The following is a 25,857-nucleotide window of genomic DNA, read 5'->3' as shown; positions in this document are numbered from 1 at the left end:
TCTCCTCCAGGTGCTCAATACTTGCCTGTAGTGCTTATGTGGCTCTGGCTCTGGGAGATAACCTTATGGCACTAAATCATGCAGATAAGCTCCTCCAGCAACCAAAGCTGTCAGGGTCTCTGAAGTAAGTCTGACGTCATCGTTCCTTCCTCTTTTTTTGCTGGAGAGCTCTGAGCTAAAGCTTCTCGTGTCTGTAGTAATGGTATTATGATGATGGTAGTAATGGTATTTGGCAAAATTGGTAACGTACTGGTGGAGAGCAATCTAACTTGTGCTAATTTTAAATGCTGGAGGCAGCATACTCTAGAATGTTCTGTATCAATTAATTTCTATGTCTCTCTTCAAACTACTGTAGAAGCTCATCCTTTTGCAATGGTTAAAGCAGAAGTTTAGAGGAGTTTGTAAGGTAACGTGTAGTTTTCTGCAGTGTTCTTTTAATGCAAGGAATTCAAGACTAGAGTTGTTTGCAAAAATAGAGCCCTGTATCTTGGTGCCAAGAAGCAAAGCCTCTGTGTAGGCTGGAGCACTGAGCTGTTCCTCTTAAGTGACACATAGGTTAGTTACATGTAAGAAGTGACTCTTGTTTTAGCAGATCTCACTTGCAGAAGTTCTTTTGAGTGATGCTTTTTAATAATTCATTACAGTCAACTATACAGTTAATTTGAAATGTACATTATACAATCGCATGCTCAACTTTTGTTTCAGATTAAAGCTTAGTAAACTAACAGTGCTGTCAGTCAACAGGACTCCAAAGCTGCTGAGTAGCTGAGCTACTGCTGTCTAGCATCAGGCTTGCTTAGTTCTTTGGTAACTTGGACTTGTGTTTGGAAAGCTCTTTGTGCCCTATGGACAGGCCTGCAGATACGTGGTGTCCTCGGGATCTTACCATGCAGATATCTTAGAGAATTAATTGAATGCTTACTTAACACCTCCAATAGGTGTCTTGGTATCCCAGGGGTGTTTGTGTAAGCGTTCATTTTTTCCTTCTTGGAAGGAGAACCATTGTAGTGTCTGTCCAGAGCGTTGGTCCCTGTGTATGAATTGGTTCTCAGAATTCACTGGTGTCAGAATGGAGCATTATGGCAATACTTTACAAACAAGCTAACTTTGTGTATATTTATTAAGTAGTAGCTTTCAGATGCTCGAGTTAAAGTCAGAATTCAGTTTGTTTTCCATAAGAGTAGTAAATTTTGAGGGTTGCCATGCTGACACACCTGACTCTTTGCTGTTGTAGGTTTCTTGGGCATTTGTATGCAGCAGAAGCTCTCATCTCTCTTGACCGAATATCTGATGCCATCACTCACTTGAACCCTGAGAACGTCACTGATGTTTCCCTTGGGATCTCCTCAAATGAACAGGATCAAGGTTAATGAATCCACACTTCATTAGAACCAGTTGTGCTATCAGTTGCCTTCCTGCTGTAACTTTTATGTAAATACAGTGATGATGAAGACACCTCATTTTAAGACCATAATTTGTTTGGGGCTTGTTGGTTGGTTTGCTTGCAGAGCTAATTTTCTTGCAGTGCTTCCTGTTGGTAATACTTGTATTCTGGAGCAGAAAAATATGTCAAGGGCTCACCTGTATGGCTAAGACTACAGTAGCTCTGATCTTAGTAATGCCTGCAATTTGAACTTCATTGTTCTCATCTGCTAAAGACCAAAATGATGTTTTCTCCTTCAGTGGCAGACCATGAAAGAAAAAGCAAATTTGTATCTGCTGATCTGTGACAATGATTTTTTTAATGATCTTGAAAAAGCTGTCAGAAAATGATGTTTTGTGGTTGCTTCTTTTTCTTTGTAGGGTCTGACAAAGGAGAGAATGAGGCGATGGAGTCTTGTAAGTACCAGCCAGCATATTCAGCAGAGTATGGGAACTTATGTGGGTGGTTCAGAATAGAAGTCTTAATAAAAGGATAACTTATTTTACTTGCAGCTGGCAAGCAGACCCCCCAGTGTTATCCCAGCTCAGTCACATCTGCACGGACAATGATGCTGTTTAACCTTGGAAGCGCTTACTGCTTGCGGAGCGAATATGACAAAGCTCGAAAGTGTCTCCATCAGGTATGGGAGATGAACCTCAAGTGGCTTTAGGGACAAATGTGCTTCCTACGAAGTGTCATTTAGATCACAGCAAATCCTGGTGATTTCATAGCTCGTATCTGTTGACTTTGCTGAGATGGTGGCTCCGTTCTGCCTTCATGAACTAATCTATATTAGTAATGTAAAGGAATTCCAGAGTTCATTCTCGTGTGAACAGTTCCGTACTGTTTTTTTTTTTCCTAGGTAATTTCAAAACAGCAAGAATACAAAGGAGCCATTTCACTTTTCCTGAAGTTTTGTTTAATGGTTTGATGGTTATTGTTGTATTCTAGAAAATAAACTTCTCAAGGGCTTGGCTCCATGTGCAGGGAGTAGTCCAGGGACTGCTAGGGGCACTGCAGCAGAGCTGTGCTGTTCTGAAGCTCAGCTCAGGGCCCAGCTCAGCTGGAGCACAGGGATGTGCCTTCAAGCCAGCTGAAATCAGTGGTGTGCCAGTGCAGTACATCAAGAGTAGGAAGTCAGATATGGTGTTTGTGTAGAAGACAGCATCATTAACTTTGTAGGTGAAAAATATTAGTATATTGAAAGCCTATGATGTTCCTTGTTAACTCTGTATTCTGAACTTTGGAGCAGTGGAGGTTACCTTCACCTCTCAGCAGGAAGTTGCAGGCTGGGCCAAGAATGACAGACTCACATTGACAGAAGCATACAGCAGATGGTGCTACTAATTAGAGTGAAGCAATCTTGCAAGGCAGACAATCTTTCAGTCTCTCCTTGCAGGAATAACCCCAATGGAATATATTGGTTTGAAAAATCTTGTGTTATGAAGTATTCCATTTTGTTAGGCAAGGTGGCCAGGGTCAGCTCAGGGGGCACTTTGAGCTGAGCCTTTCTCTTAAGCACTTGTTCTCCCCACCCCTTCTGTTTCAATAAGGCTGCTTCGCTGATCCACCCCAAGGAGATCCCTCCAGAGGCTATCCTGCTGGCCGTGTATCTGGAGTTACAGAATGGTAAACAATTTTATTCTTTTTCTTTTCTTGACGTTAAAACAACTAACCTAAAGTGAAAGCTGCAGTGTTGAACACAACTTTTGGCATCTTCATCATCTTCCCTTGAAGCTTATGACTAACATAGGCAAAGTTGTAGAACACATCCATAACATTTTGAAGTGTTCTGTCAGTCCAGAATTGGGGTTGATGAGGAGAAACAGAGCTTTCATCAGAGATTTGCCAGGATTCTGGCAAACCCTTCAGGTGCTGTCTCCATTTGACACTGCCACAGATCTATCTATGGATCCATGCATCTGCACCCTCATGTCTACAGAGCAATTGCTTGCAAACATACAGAGTTTTCTTCTGTTTGAGTTTGTTTGTTTTTTATGGCCATAACCTTCTTGGTAGAAGGCAGGGGATGTTGGTATTTGGCTGGCAGTTCCTGCAGCTAGGCCTGCACAACTCTCCCTACATGCAGCTGACTTCCTAACCATGCATCTTCTGAAGTCCTTTACACTTTGTGCAGTAGCCAGCAGTCCTGGAGAGTTTCAGTAGCCTGTAATGGAGTACTCTAGCAAAACTCTTAACTTTGATAGCTCTCTTCCAAATCTGTCCTTTTCATATAAGCAGTTCAGAAAAAAAGAAGAATATCTATATGATAGGAAGCAGGAAATCTTGCACTTTGTTCTGACTGCTCAGTGCCCTTGGTTCCCTTTTAGGGGTTCCCTTCAGGTGTCTCAAATCACAGGGATGCAAAGGACTTGAGCATTTATGTTCTGAATGGAGGCTTACAAAGATGTTTCAAAGTTGGAATTTTGATAATGTTTCCTTCTGTAAAAAAGAAGCATGGAGTGGAAGAGGGTACCAAGTTGGGTTTACCTCTCACATCCTTTTAAGTATAACCAAAGTGTCTAAGGAGACACTTTGTTCTATAAGTGGCAACAGAAAGGCACTTCTGAAAATAAAACTTCAATGAAAGTGATGTATTGGGTAAGGTGGCAAAATATTCTTTTTAGAACTTCACTGTTTTTCTCCTACAAGTACAGGAAGTTTTAACAGAGCTATTTTTTTTCCAGTTATATTGCTGCTTACTTGGTGAGCTATACGTAGCAAAAAATGACTCTTCAGAACACACTTCAGAAGGGGCTCTGCACCTTCCAGCTCAGAGATTTAGCTTGACGTCTTCTGCTCAGCATCAGTAGAATCAAGCACTGTGCTCGTTTCAGATTTACTTCAGTGCTTTTCATGTCTGTGTCAGCCCCTCACTGAATGGGAGGTGTGCATGTGGCTGGGTCCAGCTGCAGGGCTGATAGGGACCCGACACCACAGCTCAAGAATCGCTGCTCTCACAGCAGAGCTGTTATTGCTGTTTTCAATTGCAGGTAACACTCAGCTGGCGTTGCAGATCATCAAGAGAAATCAGCTTCTCCCTTCAGTGAAAACGCTCTCAGACATGCGGAAGAAGCCCGTTTTCCAGCCGGTCCACTCGCTTCAGCCCATTCAGATGCCGACTTTCACCGCTGTGCAGAGGAAGTGAGGGTCTGTTGAGCTCGCTGCTGCCCTTCCTGGGAGGGCTGGGGATTTTGTATATTTTTTTAACCTCAGACATCTGCATACCCGGATTGCTGGAGTGTGTTCCTTTATGTAAATTTTTAATAAAACACTTAAATGTCTCCAGTCCTGTCATCTTGTTGGTAAAGGTTATTTTATGATGGAACAGAGGTTGGGATCTGTTTGAAACATGAATGGCCTTTAATGGGGCAAGTGGTGCGGTTAACTAAGTGTGTAATCTCTGCTGTTTGAAGGGATGAGATGGGAGGGCAGTAAATGTGAGGGAAACGCTGTTTATCTGAAGTTATGCTGACACAGTAGTTGTGCAGTATGGGTGCAGTGTATTTTCACCTAGAAGGGAATGCTTATGGGTGTGGGTGTGACAGAGACTGAGCACAAAGGGGAATTTGTACAGAGTCCTGCAAGCAGTGTGCCTCTATTTTGATTTCTGTCTTCTGATTTTCCTTTTTCCTGCCCTTTCTGCTCAGACCAACGTAAGACAGCAATAGTAACAAAGACCATTCGCTCACTTATTTACTGTGAACATGGGTAAAGAGCTGAGGCCTCCAACCTTAGGCCTTAAGCCAGAGGGAAGTGAACCAGGGCTCAGCATGGCATGTAGCTATTTCCCCTGCCCCCTCCCTGCCCGGTGTTTGTGCTGTTTCAGCTGTTCTGAGTCACCCTGGGAGAGCCGGGATCCCACCTTATCTCTCTCTGTGTGCTCACTGCTGGCATTGCACTTTGCCTCTGGCCCCCTGGGGGCACACACACCAGCAGGGAAGGTCACAGAGCCATGCGGCTGCTGGGGAAGGGGAGCCTGAAAGTCCTGCTCGAAGGAATGTGCGTGTGAGCTGGCTGCAGTTGGGTACTGAGTGTCCCACGTTTGCCCCCACGATGTTGAATGGGAAAAAAACCACAGCTGCTAGAACTGGCACTGTGTAAGTCTGTTAAACAAGGGGCAGTGTGGCTACCATGCATCTCTCCCTTCATGTGGGATAAAGGCTGAAGCAGCGCAGTAGCACGCTTTGGCACAGCCTCTCACTTTGGGGAAAGGGCAGCCCTGAGTCTTCCTGCGGCTCTCAGAGTGCTGGATCAACGGGTATGTCACGTTCCTGTCAGTTGGTGTAGGAGTGGCACCGACACTGTCCCCAGGCAGGGAGGAGCAGTCCGGGAGTATCAGTATCACCTTTCTATAAAGAAGGGAGCCCCAGTGCCGATGCATGGTTCGTGTCAAAGTAGATTGACCGACTCAGTACAAAAAGGTCCGAGCCGCTTGCTGTGTGGTCCCACGTCCTGAATGGAGAGGATTCTTCCCGGCCCTTCCCAGCCCCCCAAGGAATGCGGCGCATTCACATGCAAAACCGCAGCGCGACGCCCGCAGGCACGCAGCGCTGCCCCGGCTGGGGGTGCAGCCCGCGCCCCCCTGCCCGCACGGAGCTCTCATCGCAGCGCCGTTCAGCCGCGCTGCGGGACAACGGCAGCGCCTCCGCCCTCGGGGCTGCGCCGCCCGGAGCGGCCGCGGGACGCTGCTGCCGTGCCGAGGCCTCCGCACCGCGAGGGGTCAGGGCCGGGGGCGGCTCCCAGCCGAGGGGCAGCGCCGGGTTGGACGTGAAGAGCGGCCCGAGCCAAGAGACTGCGCCCAGCACGGCCCAAACGGGCTCCTGTCACCACCGCAGGAGGAGGACACTTCATCGTGACTTACGCCTCTCCGTAGCACCTCGCATTCCTCCTCCCCTTGCAGAGCTGTGTCTTCAAGTTCAGGTTTTCAATAGTATCTCAGTAGTATCACAGCAGCATCACCAGCTGCAGACAGTCAGGCTCGCAGCCAGGAGAGGGCTTAATTTTTTTTTGTTCCCCCTTTTGCATCCTGACAGAAGAGAAGTTTTTACTGATTAATACAGAAAAACACACACACGGATTTGCCATGAAAAAAAAAAAAAAAAAAAAACAACTCCTCACATTTATTTGATTAAACAAAAATAAAATAAACTGCATAGGAACATTTTAAAGTCCAGAGAGACACTGACTTTGTTTTAAGGCTGCCAGTAGCTGATACATCATCTCCTTGCTACATCCTTCAGCCTTCCCTATGGACCACAGAGATACATTCAGAAGCCTCCATTAACACAAAAAGTTCTAACGGTTTGCTCACTTATCCTACGTAAAAGTTTGCACATAACCTGTCACGCTTTCCTTCCCGCAGTACTCAACACCCCACATCTCAAACGTCGCCTTTTGTCCAAGCAGAAATGCGATGCCCTGTTTGGAGCACAGAGGTTCTTGTCACAGCCTGTTTCATTATCCATTAGATATAAAAGCTCTGAGCAGCTCATTAAAAGCCGAGCACTGTCTGTCCTGCTGAGACATTGGTATTATTATGAGGAGAGAAGCATGATTAATCACTAAAGTAGAAGGAAAACAACTGCAGCAGAACAGGAAACTACAAACCCAATTGTCTCAAGATGCCCGACATCCAAGGGCTGACAAAACCATTCCGGATCTTGATCCAAGCCTGCATCGAGGCAACATGTTACACACCGGTAATGAACTTTTCTAAGATGGGGCCGAACTCTGCAGTCAATTAAAGGAGGAGAGAAAACGTGATTTGTCACACACGAGCCTGAAGTGAGCGACCATCTTGTAGCGGGCGTCCCATTTCTACCCGACTGAGGCAGGCGGCACGTGACAGGTGATGCGCAGCACGACAGCTCACATACAGTAAGAACCCCCCACCAACGCCGCTGACTAACCACACCTTACAACCTAGGTAAAAAGCTTTTCAGTCGTTTTAGAAAAGAAACTAAAAACAAAACCCAGAAACAGACATCTCTCCCTCGGAAGGAAAAACTACTACGTTGTCTGAAAAGGACTCTACAAACCTATAAAAGGACTCTTTTTTTAATCTAGTCTGGTAGCTCAAAAGGAAGTTACTCAACTACGGCACTACACAGACACTTAACATTCAGTCAGAAAGGCTCTATGAAAAGAGCTTAAAAAATTATCGACCTGAGTTTGTAAGTTGATACAATCATTAATAGAAGGTCTAAGACCATGCAGGTACACAAAGCATTTTTAGAACCATTATTGGTTAAACAATGATGGAAAAGATGCCACTCTGGCTTGTCAACCCGTAAGATCACTTAGAGACATCAATGTACGTTTTCCACCATAACATTTACCAAACCCAACACAGCTCATCAATATTAGGGAGTTTCTGTACCCGCTTCCATCAACCCCACATGCGAGCGGGGGAAGAAAAGAGATCTTCCAATACAGTGATCTGAAAATGTGCTTCTGCAACTTCACTCCACAGGTAAAGCAAGGGGAATGCTGCATGTCACTATTAAAGTTGTGTAAAAACCCAACATTCTGGTTTTCAACTGCCTCTCCTGACAATATCTGAACTTAAATCGCCCTCCAGGAATAGGAACTTGGTTGCTTTGTCATGGTGGAAAAAATCCCATTGTGTCAAAAAAGCTACTACTATAATCACCAAGTCTAACACAAATCAATATCATATTCCCTTCAAGCATTTGGTATAGCATTGCGTTTGCAGTAATTGTAACATCAGTCTTTCCAAACAGGAACGGGACAACTTGGAGATGTGCATAAGAGTTTTCTCTTGTAGAGAGAAGACCTAAAGGTCTTAAAGACGTAAGAACACTGCAAATGGACAAGGAGTATGTCAGCCAGTAGTGTCATAATACTGAACAAAGTCTACATCTCCGTACTTAGTAGTGAAAACGGAACAAACTCAAGTGTTTCAGGTATCTCAGTCCTGTTTGCCAGAATACACGAACCTTTGGTTTCATTTACAGATTCTCTAGCAAGGGCAGCTTATTATTTCCACGGGCGGGTAGAAAAACGCCACCAGAAGCAAGAAGTCTTCATATTGTATGCACTATCTGTTTCGATTAAATGCCTGTCCAAAAGGCAGGATGAATCCTTTGCCAAGGCCGATTTCTCAGCTACTTCTCAAACCTGTCTGATGCTAAACTGAGGTAGATGATTAACTTCTGCAAAGTGAGGTAGAACTTCAAGAAAAAGATAGTGGCATCTCTCGTTGTGCATTTTGTACCACATCGGACTGGGTTTCAAACTCCCAAGAACTTGAAGACCAAAAGGTACAATATTTGTCTAACACAAGTACCAGTGTTCATTTTTATACAGTTCCAAACTGTGTCTAAATATCTCTATTTTTAAATACCTCTTACCTTTTGGCACCGTTTGGCTTACACTCCTTAAAAAACAAAACAAAAAAACAAAAAAAAACAAAAACAAAAAAACAAAAACAAAAAAACAAAAACTAAAACAAACAAAAAAAAACCACTTTGGCACAATTTCTTTTAAACCGGAAATAAAGCAAATTTTATGATCAAAGATATGGCCTGATAAGGCTATCAACCTGCACTCTTCAGAAAAGATTTTGGTTTCGCTGTAACAGAACAGACCGGGCCCATTTTCCTGCAATTCCCAGGGAACACTACACCCAAGCGCCTTGCTCTTCCTTCCCTCACCCTAGTTATGTCTGGCCCCAGTACACATCAGTTTTTCAGGCATTGTCCTCCTTTGCTCGCTTTCTTTATAGTTACAGGCTTCCTTTAAGCTATTTAAAAGGTACTAAACAAAAGGAGTGAGTTATCCGAAGGACCTGCATTATCAAGTATTGTATCTGCTCCAGCTTGGCGCTGAAGATCCTGCTTAACGGCGAAGGAACAAGATTGCTTCACAGGCTGACCCTGGAGCAGCCATACTGACTGCTGATAACATTGTCAAGCACGTTTACTGAGAGCCACCGGTTTAACCTGGCAAGGTGGAATTCCTTTGGGAGTTCTAGTCAACAGGTCTGTTACCCACATCTCTCATTCGCCAATGCTAGAGCTAAGAGAAAGGCACGAGCTCACCTCGGCCTCCTCCACGCCACCTCCACTGGTTCAGAAGATTACTCTGAACACTTCGGCTTGTTTGGTTTGCAATGCAGCATCAAAGCCTTGCTTTCTTTTTTTCTCCCCATACACTTCCACCATGTATGCTATGATACTGGGGCATCAATCTTAGAACACGCACAGCCCAAGAGCACTCACGGAAAAAAAAAGCAAGGTTTGAGTCTCGTTAATTAATTATATATTACTTTTTAAAAGCTCCTATGGGGCATCCGCTGTTAGCACTGAACTTGTATATTACTGTTGCTTATTTTCATTGCATATAAAACACTCCATTTTACAAGCTACACTACTGCTTTTCAATGAGACCGAGCGTGCTTAGCACTATGACAAAGATCTGGAATTATTCTGGGTAGCTAAACAGTAGCGTTTTTAAAACAAAAAAGCTCCCCGACATGTGAGGCCTAATGGTTTTGTTTGTAAGCAAACCCACTGATTAAGCAGACAGCAACTTAAGAAGTTGAAGTCGCTCTTCTTCCTGAGGGAGCTGGACTGGTGGTCTGTGCAATGGCTCCACACAAAAGAGCAGAGGGCAACTTCTACGTCGCCTTCTGCACAGTGCAGGCTGGAGAGAGGCAAGGATGTTTCTCTGTTCATCACAAGGGTGAACACACACACAGCCTTTTTTGCTTTTTTTCTTAATGCCTGGAAAACAATTCCCTTCTCCCAGTCCCAGAGAAGGGGGGAACCCAACAAGTATTAAAGCACAAGAGCATTTCTAGAATGTTCTAATCACTGACAGCCAGTCAGGTCAAGATATTAACAGACCTGGCATTTTCATTAAGACGTGACAGGATAAACGCAAGAACACTGCAAACTAAATATTAAAGCTTTTTAAACCAATTTTCTTTGGTATCTAGATGTTGCAGGGTATTCATTTTCACAGCCCAGACTTCATATAATTCTCGGACTGAATAATGCAAAACAAACGGCCATCTGCCACAAATGTTGGCCACCCCCAAGGAGGGAGGCATGGACACAAGTAGAACTTGAAGCTGAAGGTAAATTAGGTTTCTCTCATACCCATATGTTGAGTGGCCACACAAGTTTAATGACAGACATCTGTATAAAAGATTATCCTTTTGAAGACTATTTTTAAACCATGCTATCCTAAGATTAAGCCCAGCTGAAACGCACTGCTTTGAAGAGTTTGCTTCCTCGAGGCTTTGGCTGAAAGGCAGCAGTTACTTCATTTAATTTAGGTGTTTTTCCTTACCCTTCTTTTAAAAGAGGTTTTGCCATCTCACTGAATTGGTCTGTTTCCTTCTGGTCATTTTAGTTTAAGCCTCCTTTAAGTGAAGGACGTCTGTACGCAATGCATCAGGATTTCTACAAAACCCAGAAAGTCAAACACTCCTTGGAGGGGAAAAGCAGCAATAAGGAAAGTGCACCTAGTGATTTCTCACAAATCTGTAAAGAACTTTTCAATCTCAGGACACTTTTGCGCATGGCAGCTGGCAGCAGGATGAACCCTTTCCTCCAAGGATGGTTAAGGCCCTTCAGACTTTGATAGTGACCATGCTTATGTATCAGAGATCTTCTCTTGCAAGCAGTAATCTAGATCCCAAAGCATTTCCAAGGCAAAGACTGGATAATCCTTCCATCAATGAGTGACAAAAAAGCCCCTTTCCCAACTTTAACCATTGCCACTAAATGCCTTATCCAGAGGGTAAAGCAACAATTCTAGAAACCATATCTGCACTAACAGCCAAATGGAAACTGGAACAAAAAAGAATAAGACTAAATCCTCCGAGGGACTCAAAGTCCTCAGTATGTTAGAAAGGTCTCTATTCTCCCAGAAAGTTTCTGCTTCTCAAAAAAAGCAATTTTTATATCCCTAAAAGGGCTCTTTTCCCCCTGCCTCCAAGCTTGTAAGGATCACATTCAGTTATTTTACACAGAATTCTTTGGTACTGCCCTGGGAAGAAAAAAAAAAAAAAAAAAAAGCAAAATTTCATCTTGATGCAGTTTGCCTTAGGCTGGAACTCGTAGCTTTTCACTTTCATCTGTAGCAAGAATTACACGGAGCCACAGGCTCACCCCACCCTAACAACTGAAGCAGAGCTTCTGGACTTCTCCAGTCCAGCACTTTGGGGAAGCCAGAAGATGAAAAAAAAAGTCGCATTTATCGCGGATAAAGTTATTGCAATCCTCTAAACACAAGAGACTTAAATTCTCCAAAACTCACCCTGAATCTCCAAAGCTGTGCTTATTTCTTAATTTTGGAAAAAGGTACCACTTCTGTTCTAACAAATCCACTGAACTTTTTGTTTTTCTTAAAGACTCTCTATGGGGAGAAAGAAAAAAACCTCGCCATTTCACACAAACATAAACCAAGGGTTGATTTTTCCTTGTCTCAATGCCCCCTGTAGCCTCTGTTACCCAGATTAGGCTCACATACTGATAAAAGAAACTTTTTTTTTTTTTTTAACTAATTTAGCTTTCAGGTGAAAGGATTAAAAAAAAAAACAACAACAAACCTCAAGACCTTACACTAAAGAAAGCATTGCTTTTTTGTTTAAACTTTACGACAACTGTACTAAGCCACTAAAATGAACAATTTGGTTTCAACTCAAAAATAATTGTGCATTTTCATCAGCTTTTCTTTGTGCTGTTGGATTACTGTGTTTCAGAAAAAAATACACAGAAATGCCAAAAAGATGCAAACTCACTCTTCCTGGCGAGTGAATCCCACTCACTTCCACAAAACGTTCAAAAGTCTTCTGGGAACAAAACGCTGTGCTCACCAGTAAATCAAACACACTGAGGTATAAAAAGGAGAACAGGAAAAAGTTCTCTGCTGCAGCAGCAATTCAAAAAAAAAAAAAATATCCCCCCTCCCATGTCCCCACCCACAGAAATGCAGTATGGTCAGGAACACAAGTTCTCTACAAATATCTACTATCATTTTCTCCATTAAAAAAAGTGATATAGAGCCGTTTTGGCTTAGCCTACAGAATTCACCACACAAACCACCTAATGTGCACAGCAACACATGTTTGTGCATGAAACCCCATCAGGGGAGAGGTAAAATTTTCTGAACTGTGAGTGTGTTGGGATGGGGAGAGGGGAGAGAAACCGGGGAGGGAAGGGAGGACAATGAGGTAGATAGAATTTAACTTTACAGGCTCACTCCCTGCAGAAAAGATAAGTACATTCATCTGTAAAAAAATTAAAGATGAGGTAGGTTTGAATCAACGTTGTATTTTTTTCATTTTCTCTTAGAAGAATTTCCCTGAGACAGTTTCTTCCAAATTCAAACGCAGATTAGAAGACGAGAATTCGATTGTTTCCAAAGTCGACCACAACAATCATGCCATCAGGGGTGACAGCTATACCTGAAGGACGGTCCATCTGACCAAAGCCGCTTCCCTGAGTGCCGAACTTGCATAAAAAGCTACCATTGGACTCGAATATCTGCACCCGGTGGTTCCTGGAGTCGGCCACAATGATGCGCCCCTCTTGATCCACCGCCACTCCCTGCGGGCGCAGGAACTGCCCGTTCCCACTCCCCTCCGAGCCCAGGAAGCGTGCTGACTGGCAATCTGCATGGATGACCAGAAGGCGATGGTTGTTGAAGTCTGTCACTACCAAGTGGCCCTCGTGATTGAAAGTCACACCTCTGGGGGAATCAAAGTGCTTCCAGAGTGCCCCTTCAAAGCCATACTTATTAAGAAACACACCATCGGGCCCGAACAACTGGACGCGATGGTTCCTTGTGTCGGAGACCAGGATTTTGCCCTCTGCGTTGACGGCCACGTCCCACGGGTAATTGAATTGCCCATTCTTTGTTCCTTTCTCCCCGAACTTCAGAATGAACTGCCCCTCAAACGTGAAAATCTGGATGCGATGATTGTCCTTGTCAGCCACGACGATCCGGCGTGAGACGTCACAGGCCACACCGGCGGGACGATCGAACTGGCCGGGCCGGGAACCTAGCGTGCCAAACTTGTGATGGAAAGTCCCACATGGTTTGAACACCTGGATACGGTTATTGCTGCGGTCAGCCACGATGATGTAGCCTTCTTTATCTACGCTAACCCCCCAGGGGCGGCAGAGTTTCCCATCGCTGTCTCCTTCACTGCCAAACGAGAGCCCAGGCAGCCCGATACCTATGTAGCTGCGCCCAGATTTCACCACAACTTTGAAGGGGCTGTTCTCAATGTGTTGGTTGCACATCATCACGGACACCAGATGCTCTCCCTCTAGTTGCGGACGGTAGCTGACCAGGTAGGTTCCGTTCTGCTGATCACTGACATCTGCCCCGAACAGATTTCCATCTGGGCCCATTACCACTGCAGAGATCATGTCACCTCCTGAAAGGCGAGGCTCACCATCGTGGTCGTAGCCTATAACTGTGAAAGAGGCTACTTTGCCCTGCAGTGCACGCTTGAGGCCTTCCCCAGTGGCTTTGGTCAGAGGAGCGAAAGCCCCACTACTAACAAAGCCCATTGATTTAATGGCCATATACAAAGCCTGGTCAGGGGGTGTGAACATGATCCTGTCATCCTCCTGTGGCTGCAGAAGGCCTCTCACATTCTTGAGCTCCTGCACCTGAGCCAGCATGCGGTCCCGGGCCAGAAGAATATCTATGGTACGACCTTCCTCCAGGACCTGCTGAACAGCACTAATTGTGTTGTCCAGCTTATTTAGGTTCTGACGTAACTTTTCAACTTGCAAGTAGAGCGACTTAGCCTTGACTTGACGAATCTTTTCCACCTGGGAGAGGATACGAGGTAGGGGAAAAAGGCATTCGTCAGAAAAAACAACCCTTAGAATCACAGTTACCATGGTTGGAAAAGACCTACAAGATCATCCAGTCCAACCATCCACCAATCACCAACAGTTACCACTTAACATCAAAACACATCCCAACATCACTTCTACATAAGCGGTCATATATTTGTTGCAGCATGCTGACACAAGACATGATAAGACCAAGAACTGTCAGACACATCTTTAGAAACCCTGATGCAGGGGAGCAGAAACAAGGAAAAGCAGTTATCTATCCAAATTCAGATGATTATTTTCTCCAGTCCTTCAGTTAAAAATCACACATTCATGCTCCATGGAACTGCTGAATCAGTATTCCATTTGAAAAGAAGATTTACTTCTTCAGTAGCTAATAATGACTATCTTCCTTAAAATCTGTTCTTCCTTCTAGTTGCAGAGTACTTTACAGATCGTCAGAAGGTACATCTTATTTAATGACTCTGCAGAGGAAAGAGGTAACTGCGAGCTCCCAGCCAAGGCTGCTCTAAAAAGAGAACTGAGACCAATTTCAGAAGGCAGGCTGTTATCACATAACTCTGAGCCTCCTAAGAGTTGGCATCAGCTAATGGATATGGGCTCTCCTCACTCACTTGCCTGTCCAAACTGCTTCCATGTGACTGGATAATACCAGACATCTGGAATTTTTAGGGTCCAATTGCTTTAATATTTTCCTACGAGTACCAGCAGCCACACTGAACTACTGCTTTAAAATAGGATGCCATATAATGCTACTTCAAAGGACACAGATGGCAGCTGCCAGTCCCTTCCTGGGCAATTGTAGATCAAGCAAAAACGGTTGGTTGGTTTTGTTTGTTTGCTTTCAGGTTTTGTTTGTTTTGCATTTGTTTGTGTTGACATGACTGTGTTTGTCTTTACTTGTGAAAAACCACTCTGGATCTTCTGGCAAATACACTTAGCTTGCAGAATTAATGAAACGTAATTGTTTTACTGTTGGAAAAACATATTTTGTCATGACTGAATACTTGCTTGGCTGCAGAACAACATCACTAGTGTACTTCATTGAGGGACAACTCATTGTCTGAAGAGACCTTTGTTAAACACTGACTAGATAACAGATGTATAAGAATGTCATTTAAAAAAAATTTTTTTTTAAACAAGGCTGCTTCTAAAAATTAGAGATGCTTTTTTCAATAGCCTGGTAAGACCACCTGTTTCCAAAAGATTACCAATCACAGGTACTTTCTGGATGTTAGTTAGCTTTGTTACCCAAAATAATACACTAGTACTCTTCACACACTGTCTTAATATATATTCAATTGCCTTAGTTTTGTTAGAATGATTTCTCACACCTCCACAGCATGTGCTAACAAGCACTACTTTTCCTTCTTAAAATGTTTCATAAGCCAAAGAGAACTTGTTCTCAAGCGTTCCTTTAAAGTTCATGTATTCAACCTCTTAAGATACAAACAACTTAGGAATAGCTCTTACTTCTCCTGTACTATATATGATACTTCAAAAGAAAAGGTTGTTGAGCTACTTAGGCAAGGCCTAGAGTGGAAAGTGAACTCATTTCCCTCAGTGCGAGTACCTCAGAAAAGCAGCCTTAGAAGTACAGAAACTACAAAGTTGATTTTTGTAAAAATGTCACTACTAAGAAAACAACATAAATACAAACCTCTCCTTAAGAGGATTAATCTCACTTAGCTAGTGTACTTCCATTAAATAACTTTACCAATATAATGGTCATTTTGCTGGCAACACATACACCGGCAAATTACCATTTCAACAGGATAAGAGGCAAGAGAGAAGTAATTTGTATCAGGATGGCACTATCTCTTGACATCATGCACCTCAGTACTTGAGATGTGATGCACTGCTGCTGAGCCAGCAGGGGGAGTGCCCACCTTACTTGTGTGGCTGAGCTCGCCTAAGGACACAGCACTTCCTACCAAAAAAAAAAAAAAAGCTTTTTCATAGGGCTAAGAATAGGGCTAAGAAATCCCTCAAAACCAATCAGAGGCAGAACACAGCAACCTGCTCCCTAGAAAACAATGAGTTCACCATAAATGGTAGTGTTTCTGCTTAGTGTACAAGTTAAAGAGTGTTTCCAATATCAAATGTACAAAGCACAAGTGTTAGGTACATACCTTCCAGAGCAGCTCGCACTCTCGCTCTTCCAAGGCTTTCTTATGTCTAGTAGTCACTGCTTTGACTTCAGACTGTACCACCTTCGCTTTCATCTCAACTTGCTCTGCCACAGCCTGGGCCTGTTCAATACTCAACTGGAGAGAAAAATAATACGCTTAGGGCTCAACCAAATCTGTAAGAGTTTACTTACATTTAACTACATTCACCCATTTCATACAACAGAGCCCGAATATTGCTTGATTATATATATATATATATAAACAAATCTACTGCACAGACCTTGTGACTTCATTGTACCATGCACCAGTATACAGGAGTTTAAAGGACAACTTCTGGGAGCATGAAAATCTCCTGTACTTTCCAGTTACTGCTCTGCCACAATAAATCTGCTGTTGTTCAGCAGGCATTTCCTGTATAGAGGTTGTCCTCTGAGAAGCCAGTTTGTTAGGAACAATGTTGAGAAGCAGCATTCCTTTTTCTGGTCAAGCACTACACAATTTTTTCCACCACTAATCCTTTTTAAAAAAGGCACCGTTCAACACTCTCATTCCAGCTCCATCATTCCGGTGTTTGTGAATGAAATGGCTAGCTAGATAACGTGCTTGGGAAAGTGGAGACAAGAGCTGTGTTCAAGAAATCATCTGATTCTGTTATCCATTACCAATCCAGTAACAACTACTGTGGCTCCTGCTGTTGGCAGGTGCAGTTGTCTATTCGCAGCTTGCACCGACGCACTCATGTGGCCATCCAGGAACCAGAAGACTAATACTCTCCATTCTATTGTGCATTTCACCAGAGCCTTGTGTTGCCAAAAATGGAGAAAGGACTTTGCAGTGTATCCTGCCAACTTCAGGACTGTAACCAATACTCCACCACAGTAAAATTTAAGTAATGACAGTGTGTGCACTTGATGTGTTCGAGAGCCACAACAAATGCAAACCTTGCAAATCAAGCTTCCGTGTGGCAAACAAGCATGTTTTCATGATGGAATGCAATTCAGTCCAGCAGACATCTGTCACTAGCTACAGTTACCAGCCTATTTCAGAACACCCTGTTCTTCTCTATAGATCTACTCAAAAAAGCAACATACAAACACAAACACATCAGCAGAAGAGAACAACAGCATGCAACATTATCTGTACTCTCAGACTGCAAAGTATTTAACGAGGATTATTAAACGAGCAAGTCTTGTTTAATTTGGGCATTTTATACAGACCTAAAGAGTTTGCTGAAGCCTCAAGGTAGTTACCCCTACTGAGTCATGCATTTTATAAGCTTCACCCACTTCTGAGTAAAAAGTGAAGAGTGAAGTTGTACTGGACTCCTCGTGTCCTTCAGGACACCTCTGCAAGCTTTCTTGTAGTTGCTTCCTGTTTCTGCAAGAAACTCACAGTAGTTATCTTGCTACAGTGGTTCTGACACAGCAACTGATGCTGTAACACAAAGTAACGAGGAGCTGACTGTAAGAGCCAGAAGTGGCAAAGAAGTCTAAAATCTAAGTTTTGTTTCTGGATACCTAGGCTGACTAGGTTTGCGAGAGATCCAAAGCAGGACTTGTCAATTTCAATTTTCATCAGTTTTCCAGATGTCCCATCTTCTAATGGACATCAAGAACTTGAACACTGACTTAACAAAAAACCTTAATACTTTCATCTTGGCTTAATTATAATTCGCCTATGAAATATTTAAGTGTACTTTCCTAGATGTAACACTACTTGTTTTCACTAGTGCCAGTTTTTTTTAAATGAAAGCTATGGTCAGAAGAGTGCAACACTCAAGGAGAAAGAGACTACAAATATGGAGCCACTGTAGAGGTGCTGGTATCGTTGTGTGGTTTCTGCAGATTGCTACCCAAATTAAACAAATACACCAAATTACATCCACACAGCAAAGTTAATGAAAAAGGCCAACTTAAGTCTCAAAGAGAAGAGCCTGCTAATCCAAATGCAGAGGCAGAATGTTAGAATTATTTATCTGAACACTGCTGTACAACACAGCCCTGTGTGGAATCACCATGAAAGTGAAGGCTGTTTAACTAAATGTGTATCACAGAGCATCAACATTAAGCTTATCTAACTGCTTAAAAAAAGGTCCTTCCACAGATAATGGATAAAGAACCTTAAATACATACCTCCCTACTTCTGTATGGAAGATTTAAACCTTAAACACTAAGGAATTTAAGAGCAAGTTTATCCTTCTGGATAAAGGATATCTGGAGGGGCGGGGGAAAAACCTTTGAGAAGCATATTCTCTGGCAAACCCTCTCCAGACTTTAGAAGCAAATTAAATGAGCTAATGAATGAACTTTCTGCATCTCAGGTTAGCCCTCTTCCATCACCTTCTGAAAGGTGTTCTGCCCATAAGCATTTTTGCTTTTGGTTCCTTGATTATAAGGATAATAAACGATAGAGGGCTGGTTTCTCAAGATTCTTCCAATTATTGCTTCAGTGCAAGGTAAAACAACTCAGCCACGACAGCCAGTTTTCTGCATCATAAAAGCTTCCTACTGTTCCTCTACTATAAAAATTAACTGCAAACCTTACACAAAGTATAGTTACAGTATGAATATTAGGACTAACCAGCTTAATTGCAATATTGGTGTGGCCACAGCACAGATCACAGTAGCTAGGTCAATTTAAATGGTCAGAATTCAAACTGGAAACAAACGAAAATATTCTCACCTCTAGTGGTTAAAGAATTTAAAAGTGCTTTGATACAGGGAGACCTACAGGACAGATTAGCTCATGTCAGACAAACAAAATCACTTTCTCATGTGCTGCAGAACGGCACTTTTTGCATAAAATTTAAGGTAAAGCAGTAGTGTGGACAGTGTCACGTGTAAAAATGCATCTTCCCTGATAACTATCTGCTCGTATATTAAACTGAGGAATTCATGAAAGCAAGGCACAAAGCAGAAATACCTGAAGAAAGAAGTACCCACAGGAAAGCTCCCACTGAAGGGCATATAGGCTCAAGACAACTGAACATTTACTTTGCTGCAGAAAAATTGCTTAGCTACCTCCCTCCCTTTCTAGCAAGAAGGGTGTTCAAGGTCCACCTCATCTGCATCATACCAACTCCCCTCACAATTTCTATGAGAAAAGAGGCACTGCCTTAACGGATGGCCCTCCTTACTGGTGAAGTTTGAGCCTTCGATGCTGGAAGGTAAGTCTCTTCTTCCATATTCAGCTAATGACCAAACCCCACTGCAAGCTTCCACATTTCAAGTAAAGCACTGCCAAATACCCCACGCAGATATAGGCTCAGATCAAAAGAGTTTTATTAAAAAAGACAACTGACCTACACAAATCAAATTGTACTTTAACACTTTCACCTGCAAATTAACCTCAAATGGGAGGAAGCACTCATTGCTTTACTGTTATGCAAGTGCATTAGATTACATACACATACATACATATATACAATTACACATGTATAGATGTATTTTAAGAACATGACATTTTGAAGAAGCCATCTATCTTTCATCATAACAGATTTACGTTCAGTTTGTGGCCCACTCCTTGGAAAAAATTTTAAAAGAAGACAGCTAAGTGTGTACTTTCCTGAGGTACAAACAAGCCAGCAGTACAAGCTGTCAGTATCAAAAGGGAACACTTCTGTCTCACTCCACCTCATTAACTTCAGCTTTCAGATCCTTGTGTGAATCACTTCAAGCCACCGAAAATGTGAGAAAAGTATCTGAGCAAAGAGGATAGCTTTCTAATGAGATTAAGTCTGCTCAGAGAGAGGTCCTACAAGCAATAAAATGGGGTGTTTCTGTTCCATTCCTGGGCACGATCAGTCCCTTTAAGATTGCAATGAGCCAGCCTAGGGAGTCAACTCGGCCAAAAAAGCAATTCCACTGAGAGGCTCTCTTTAGCTGGATCAGTTCACCACTCCATTACACAAATGCAAGTTCTTACATTAGGGATGGGCTTAGAAATGCATGTTTCAGGCCAAGACCAGAGCAGCACTGGTGAACAGAAGCTTTCCATTGCTGTAGAATCAAGAAGATTGACCAACAAGCCCCATGTTGCCAGGCTTACTACTTGTTTTAGAGGAGTTCCAAATCCTTTGAGGAGTGAGGTTTTTACTTTTCAGCATCTTGAGTCACTGAAGCCTCATCTGGTCTGTCACTCCTGAAATTGAAATGTACCTTAACGTATGGCAATCGTCATAGCCTGAAAAACAATCCTTCTTCCAAAGCCACAGGAAGAGTTTAAATAAACATTTATTCCTATAAGCCTTCAACTTTGGTTAACCAGATGTTCTCCAGCCAGATGACTTATGGCTTGATTTCCTCTCTCCTGCAAGGCCCTTCAGAACCCACCTCTTTCCTTCACTCTGAGCATTCATTCCCAAATTTTCATGTCAGGGGTATCTCTTTCCTAGCCTATTCTAAGAAGGTTACTAATACAGCAGTATGAATCAGTTGCATGGAGAGGTGTTACTGCACCATACTACTTTTCAATCATCTCCTTAGAGCTCAAGTCTATGTTCCTCATATTGCAGCTTGTATTGGAATTTGATTTTCTAGACTGCTACCAAGCTTTAAAGAAAGTATTCAAGTCAATTTCTTCAATTTTAGTCTAGTTTCCTCAGAGTTTGTCCCAAATGCATGCTGACGTGCTGTCTCCTCTCTGGGATAAACACGCAGCTTTACAGCCATGTTGTCCCAACACAAGCTCTTCTATACAAAAATTCCCTTGTGTAGCAGGTTCACTGCATCAACCTTCGACTCAAGTGCCTCAGTTTTAAAACCTGCATTTTTTCTAGCTGTTGCTGATGACATTGAGGCAGTAGCTGCCCTGAGCTGCAGAATTCTCCATCTCCACATATGCAAACACAGATTACTAACTCCTGAGCTTCATCATAGACCAGCTTGCTCACCAGTTCTTTTCTGTAGAGCGGTCTAGATCAAAAGGCCTTGATGAAAGTCAGTTCTTAAACAGCCTCATTCATTTTACAGATTTTTTCTCACTAACTGCCCTACTGCACTTTCTCTTAAAGTGGGTGGGTAGTAGCTGGACCAGGGCAAAACTGGACGAACTAAATTCAAGAGTTATTTGCTTAAGTTATATAAGCAATGCCAGGCCACCCACCTTTTACCTATCCATCAGTAGTCAACTCATCACAAGAGCAGGAGCCTCCAAAAGAAAAGCCAGAGAACAGGAAAGATAAAAGAACAAAGTAAACCCAGGAGCAAACAGGCATGAAAGCATGCATGCAGTACTAGCAGAGTGATACTCAACACTATTCTTTTGGTTTCTACTCCAAGAGACAGTCACTATTTAGATGATTCGTCCATACCAGTTAAATTATTAAGAGCCCTAAAGGCCAAAAGCAATAATTTAATTACTAACAAACAAGCCCTTGTCTAGGGCAGCCTAGAGAAATTCAAAACACTGCACTACTGAGGTTCTCTAGACTAGAATAATCCCTTCATTCTTGCTCATTCTTGGGACATGTTAAATGTTTCTGAATGGTTCTGATACTGCTGAAGAGCCTTATAATTTTATTTAGAACAAACCTGGGAAGCTAAGTTTTGCAGGGTTTGGGGTTAACATGAGGTTTTAAAATGGCCATTCAGCTCCAAAACTTTGGTGCTTAACGTTCTGACATATGTAACAACATCATAAGCCAAAGGGAGGTATCTAAAACAGTTGATATCTATAACATCACAATACTTTTTTCCTTCCACAGGTGCAAAGACTAAGAAGGGGTAAAATTAGCTGCTCCTTTCAGACTGAACAAGCTCACCTAAAAAAAGGGTTATAACTGTCATTTATTCTCACAAAGTTGTCACATCACAGAGAGGGATCCTCCAAAACAACCAGCCTCTGAGGCACACTCTACACTTTGAAACATGCCTAGAATACAAAGAAATTCTTTAGCACTGCAGGAAAACAACTAGCAGATACTGCTGTTGACTGTGACCACTCCTTCAGAGGATGGGATTTAACAGATTTAACAAGAAAATTTAAAAGATCCAACTCAAAATAGTCATCTATTAAAATAAGCAATGATGAGGAGACAGCTCTTATGTAGCACACATTTAAGAGAAAAGCACATCTAATTCAGAAAGCTTACTTCTGCCAGTGTTTAACCAAAAAAAATAAAGTCTTGTTGGTTAAATCTAACATAGAAGTGTTGACCATCCAGCTCAAAGCATTTGAGGCTGACAAAACTAGACAGTTGTAGTGCAAAGAAGCTTCGTACTATGCCTTCCCTGTCCGAAGGTTCTTTATTAAAGGAAAACTACTGCTAACACCATAATGGTTACTACTAGATACTACTCAAGTTAACACATAAGTTAACTAACTACCAACATATACTTGCAAATTCATTTCCCATGCAGATTTTCCTTCTACTGGTTGAAGCACTGTGTTACCTTCCTTCCAGACCTCACTAAGTATTTATATGTGCACTGCAAAGTAGCTGAGGTAGGATGCAATACGCAGCTGTGTGTGCACCTGTGTAGGCAGAGTAATCCCTGCATGGAGGTAACTCTGATCCCTTACATAGGCAGATTGAAGTTCCACACCAATCCAAACAGATAATTAGCATTTTACATGCAGTGGCAACACTGAAGACACCAGACCTGTAGGTAGTTATAAGTGTAGATGCTGTACAGAGATAAGAGACATCTTAGAATAGAAGTCTCAGCTGTAAAAACAGAAACATGCTTGGCACTGCTATACAAGATCAGAACTTTGCTCAAAATGCCTCATATTCAAGTGCATTTGGACATAGCTTCATATATATTACCATTTACATGACAGGACTATGCTACAGGAATGCAAAATTCATAACAGCACTTCGTTTTCAGCTATACAGCCACTTCTGTCAGATCTGGGAGAACAGAAGGGGTGAGAAAGCTGACAGAAGCAGCAGAGAGCTTTTTGCCTCACACCCTGCCCTGTACCAGACAAGCTGTGAGGGATAGAAAAAAAAATTAAATACTTAAGTTGGGAGTATCTTACCTGAATAGCCTGTCGTCCCTGCTGAGCATCTGCCAGGAGCTGGATGGTAAGAGTCCTGGAGTCCTGGAGGGCATCTTGGAGGTAGATAAAGCTGTGACCCACATGTCGCCCCATGGTGCATTCGCGACATATGGGGACAGAGCAGGTATCACAGTAGAAATGCAGTACCTGGAAGAGAAAAACCTGTATCACCATCTGACGAAGAACTGAAGAGGGAAAAAGAAATGCAAGGTTGGCAAAACAACAACAAAAACAAACAACAGATAACAAGAAAAGGAGGAGGCTGGAGGCAGTACCCATGGGCAAAGACTTCACAATAGTTTCTCCTCAGAGGAAAAGCAAACCCTCTTTCTTAGTAAGCTTCAAATTGTATTCTAAATGTTGGATGGAAGTGTCATTGTTTTCTTTGAAATACAATACTAGGAAGAATGTCCACATCAGCTCCTCTTAAGAACGGAAGCCATCTGCCAACACTTACGGATTGGAGATGTCATCTATGCTAAATTTCAGATGAAGACTTTTCCTGCATTCACCAGACTACATTCTCTGAAGTGGGTCGTTTCATAGTGACTGTGCTGGAGAACAGGAGCATCCCCATCCCCCAAGAATAGAAAACCATTATGCATGCTGAGAACCATCCTGTTTCCTCAAGACACGTAAACCCTCCATGTTTACTCAGGGCAGCACAGCACTGGGCAGAACTCCTTTCTGTCAACTCCCAACAGCAAAGCAAAAAAAAAAAAAAAAAAAAAACCCTTTGCTCTGCCACAGTGTTTCTATTCTGGTAATATCTGGAGATACTGAGATACTTGATATGAAGAGCAAGACAAGACAGTAGCATCTCCACCAGTGTTTCAGTTTTACAGAGAACTCTGGGTAACAACCAAGCCCATTCTATTCACAAAGCACTTAAAAAGTATTTCCAACTCACAATGGAAGTCTTACACACGGCATCAGCCTAGAAAGCTGGATCCATTCATCAGCCACAACCGTTTCCATTCCATCCAGTAGAGGGAAGCAGCACACAAAAATAGTATTTTCCATACATTTGTGCTTTCTTAGAAGAAAACAGATCAGCTGTTTTGTTTTCAAAGATGCAAGCAAAGGAGTACAAAACCGCTAAACAAAAAACTCCACATTCAGTCTCACTCCTAGCAACGTACACTATTTTTTTAGAGCAGTGTTAGAAAAATCTAGCTTACCACGGAAGAGGCAGAAAACCACCACAAAACTCTGTCTGCCATTGTGGAGTACAAATAATTTTTCCATCACCAGCTATTTAAATTCTACCTCAGAGAAAGCAGCAAGAGCAGAACAAAGGCTGGACAAGTATTTGATATGCCTGTCTCCTCACAGCTGTCACCCAACCAGTCCTGACTCCAGCTAAATATGTATATATATTATGATATGGTGCATGGCATCCCCATTTCCCTTCTCCTGCAAAAGAACAGGGGAGAGGGAGGACAGGTGATTCCCTCAGATTTCCTGCATTGCATGAAGTGCTATTTTAAGCTCTCCTGTAAGCGCAACAGCTGAAGTGGCGTATGGATTAATTTCTCAAAGGAATATGTGTGTTTGTGCATGTTAAATTTTCTTCACAGTTAGGTTTTGCTGTAGGGAAATGGAAAAGGTTATTTTGCGTCTGTTCCAATTCTAACCCCTCAAGCAGTATCCTCAGATCCTCAGTCTTCTTTAAGGATGTAGATGCTGTCTTTCCGAAATGCTTTTTTCAATATACATCACCTCCCTCAACTTGAATGTTCCTCATCTTTACACTGCGGTTGTCTAAATCTGTAGGCAATGTACACTTGCTCATGCAGTTCTGTAATTTTGCTCTTGAAATTACAGGGAATGTTTATTACATGTTGCTGAATGACTCCACATAAGCAACTGAGAAGTTGAGAGAAAATGAAAACCAAGGGAGAGTATCAAGTTAAGTCATACGAATCCGATATACTTCAAAAACGTACAGGAGGGATTTAGGGACTCAATCAAGCACAGCAGCTGAAAGGAAAATGGTGACCATATGAACAGAAGTCTAGAAGCAAGTTATATCTGCTGTTAGTCCTCCAAAGTAGCCAACTTCAGAAGCAAAAGCTGAATGCCACACATCTGCCCTGTTACCCTGTTACCACTCCTGCTGCGAGGTGACGGCATCCACTGGCAAGAGTCATCTGGCTGCCCGAGCCAAGGAGAAACTAAATTGAAGCTGTTTGGCTGCCTCTTGCCATGCAACAAAATGTGGTGGAAAATACCGCTCCTCAATTTAGAATGGAGGGAGACAAGAGCCATAATTTCATTTCAGATTATGTAGGATGTGGCTGGAAAGTATTTTGGGTAAATGCTACAAAGACATCGATAAAGTCTCCCAGTCATTTCTTAGAAGACTGTGAAAATCACCTAATTTAAATTTGAGAGCAAAAGAGTTAACAGGCTTGGGCAAAGAGAAGGGGAATAAGCAGCG

At 42.6% G+C, this 25,857-nt stretch overlaps 2 protein-coding genes across 2 annotated transcripts in view; one reads left to right on the top strand and one right to left on the bottom strand.

Annotated features, from left to right (window-relative positions):
• Window positions 1–4,707, top strand: part of CNOT10 (CCR4-NOT transcription complex subunit 10) — a 28,914-nt gene extending 24,207 nt beyond the window's left edge. The window contains exons 14-19 of the mRNA XM_031590267.2: window positions 11–124; window positions 1,235–1,365; window positions 1,804–1,839; window positions 1,936–2,063; window positions 2,977–3,052; window positions 4,417–4,707. Coding sequence (XP_031446127.2) covers window positions 11–124; window positions 1,235–1,365; window positions 1,804–1,839; window positions 1,936–2,063; window positions 2,977–3,052; window positions 4,417–4,571 — 640 coding nt within the window. The 3' untranslated portion in view covers window positions 4,572–4,707. The remainder of the gene's footprint in view (window positions 1–10; window positions 125–1,234; window positions 1,366–1,803; window positions 1,840–1,935; window positions 2,064–2,976; window positions 3,053–4,416) is intronic.
• Window positions 4,708–6,532: 1,825 nt separating this feature from the next.
• The window catches only part of TRIM71 (tripartite motif containing 71), a 56,043-nt gene continuing 36,718 nt past the window's right edge, over window positions 6,533–25,857 (bottom strand). Inside the window, exons 2-4 of the mRNA XM_031590269.2 lie at window positions 23,394–23,561; window positions 16,410–16,544; window positions 6,533–14,247 (exon numbers count right to left, since the gene is read on the bottom strand). Of these exons, the coding sequence (XP_031446129.2) occupies window positions 12,796–14,247; window positions 16,410–16,544; window positions 23,394–23,561 (1,755 nt within the window). The 3' untranslated portion in view covers window positions 6,533–12,795. The remainder of the gene's footprint in view (window positions 14,248–16,409; window positions 16,545–23,393; window positions 23,562–25,857) is intronic.

Source organism: Phasianus colchicus, chromosome 6 (genome assembly GCF_987193195.1).
Source record: "Phasianus colchicus chromosome 6, bPhaCol1.hap1.1, whole genome shotgun sequence".
NCBI classification, from domain to species: Eukaryota; Metazoa; Chordata; class Aves; order Galliformes; family Phasianidae; genus Phasianus; species Phasianus colchicus.
Note: the sequence above shows the minus strand (reverse complement) of the source record. Positions and strands in the feature narration are given on the sequence as shown.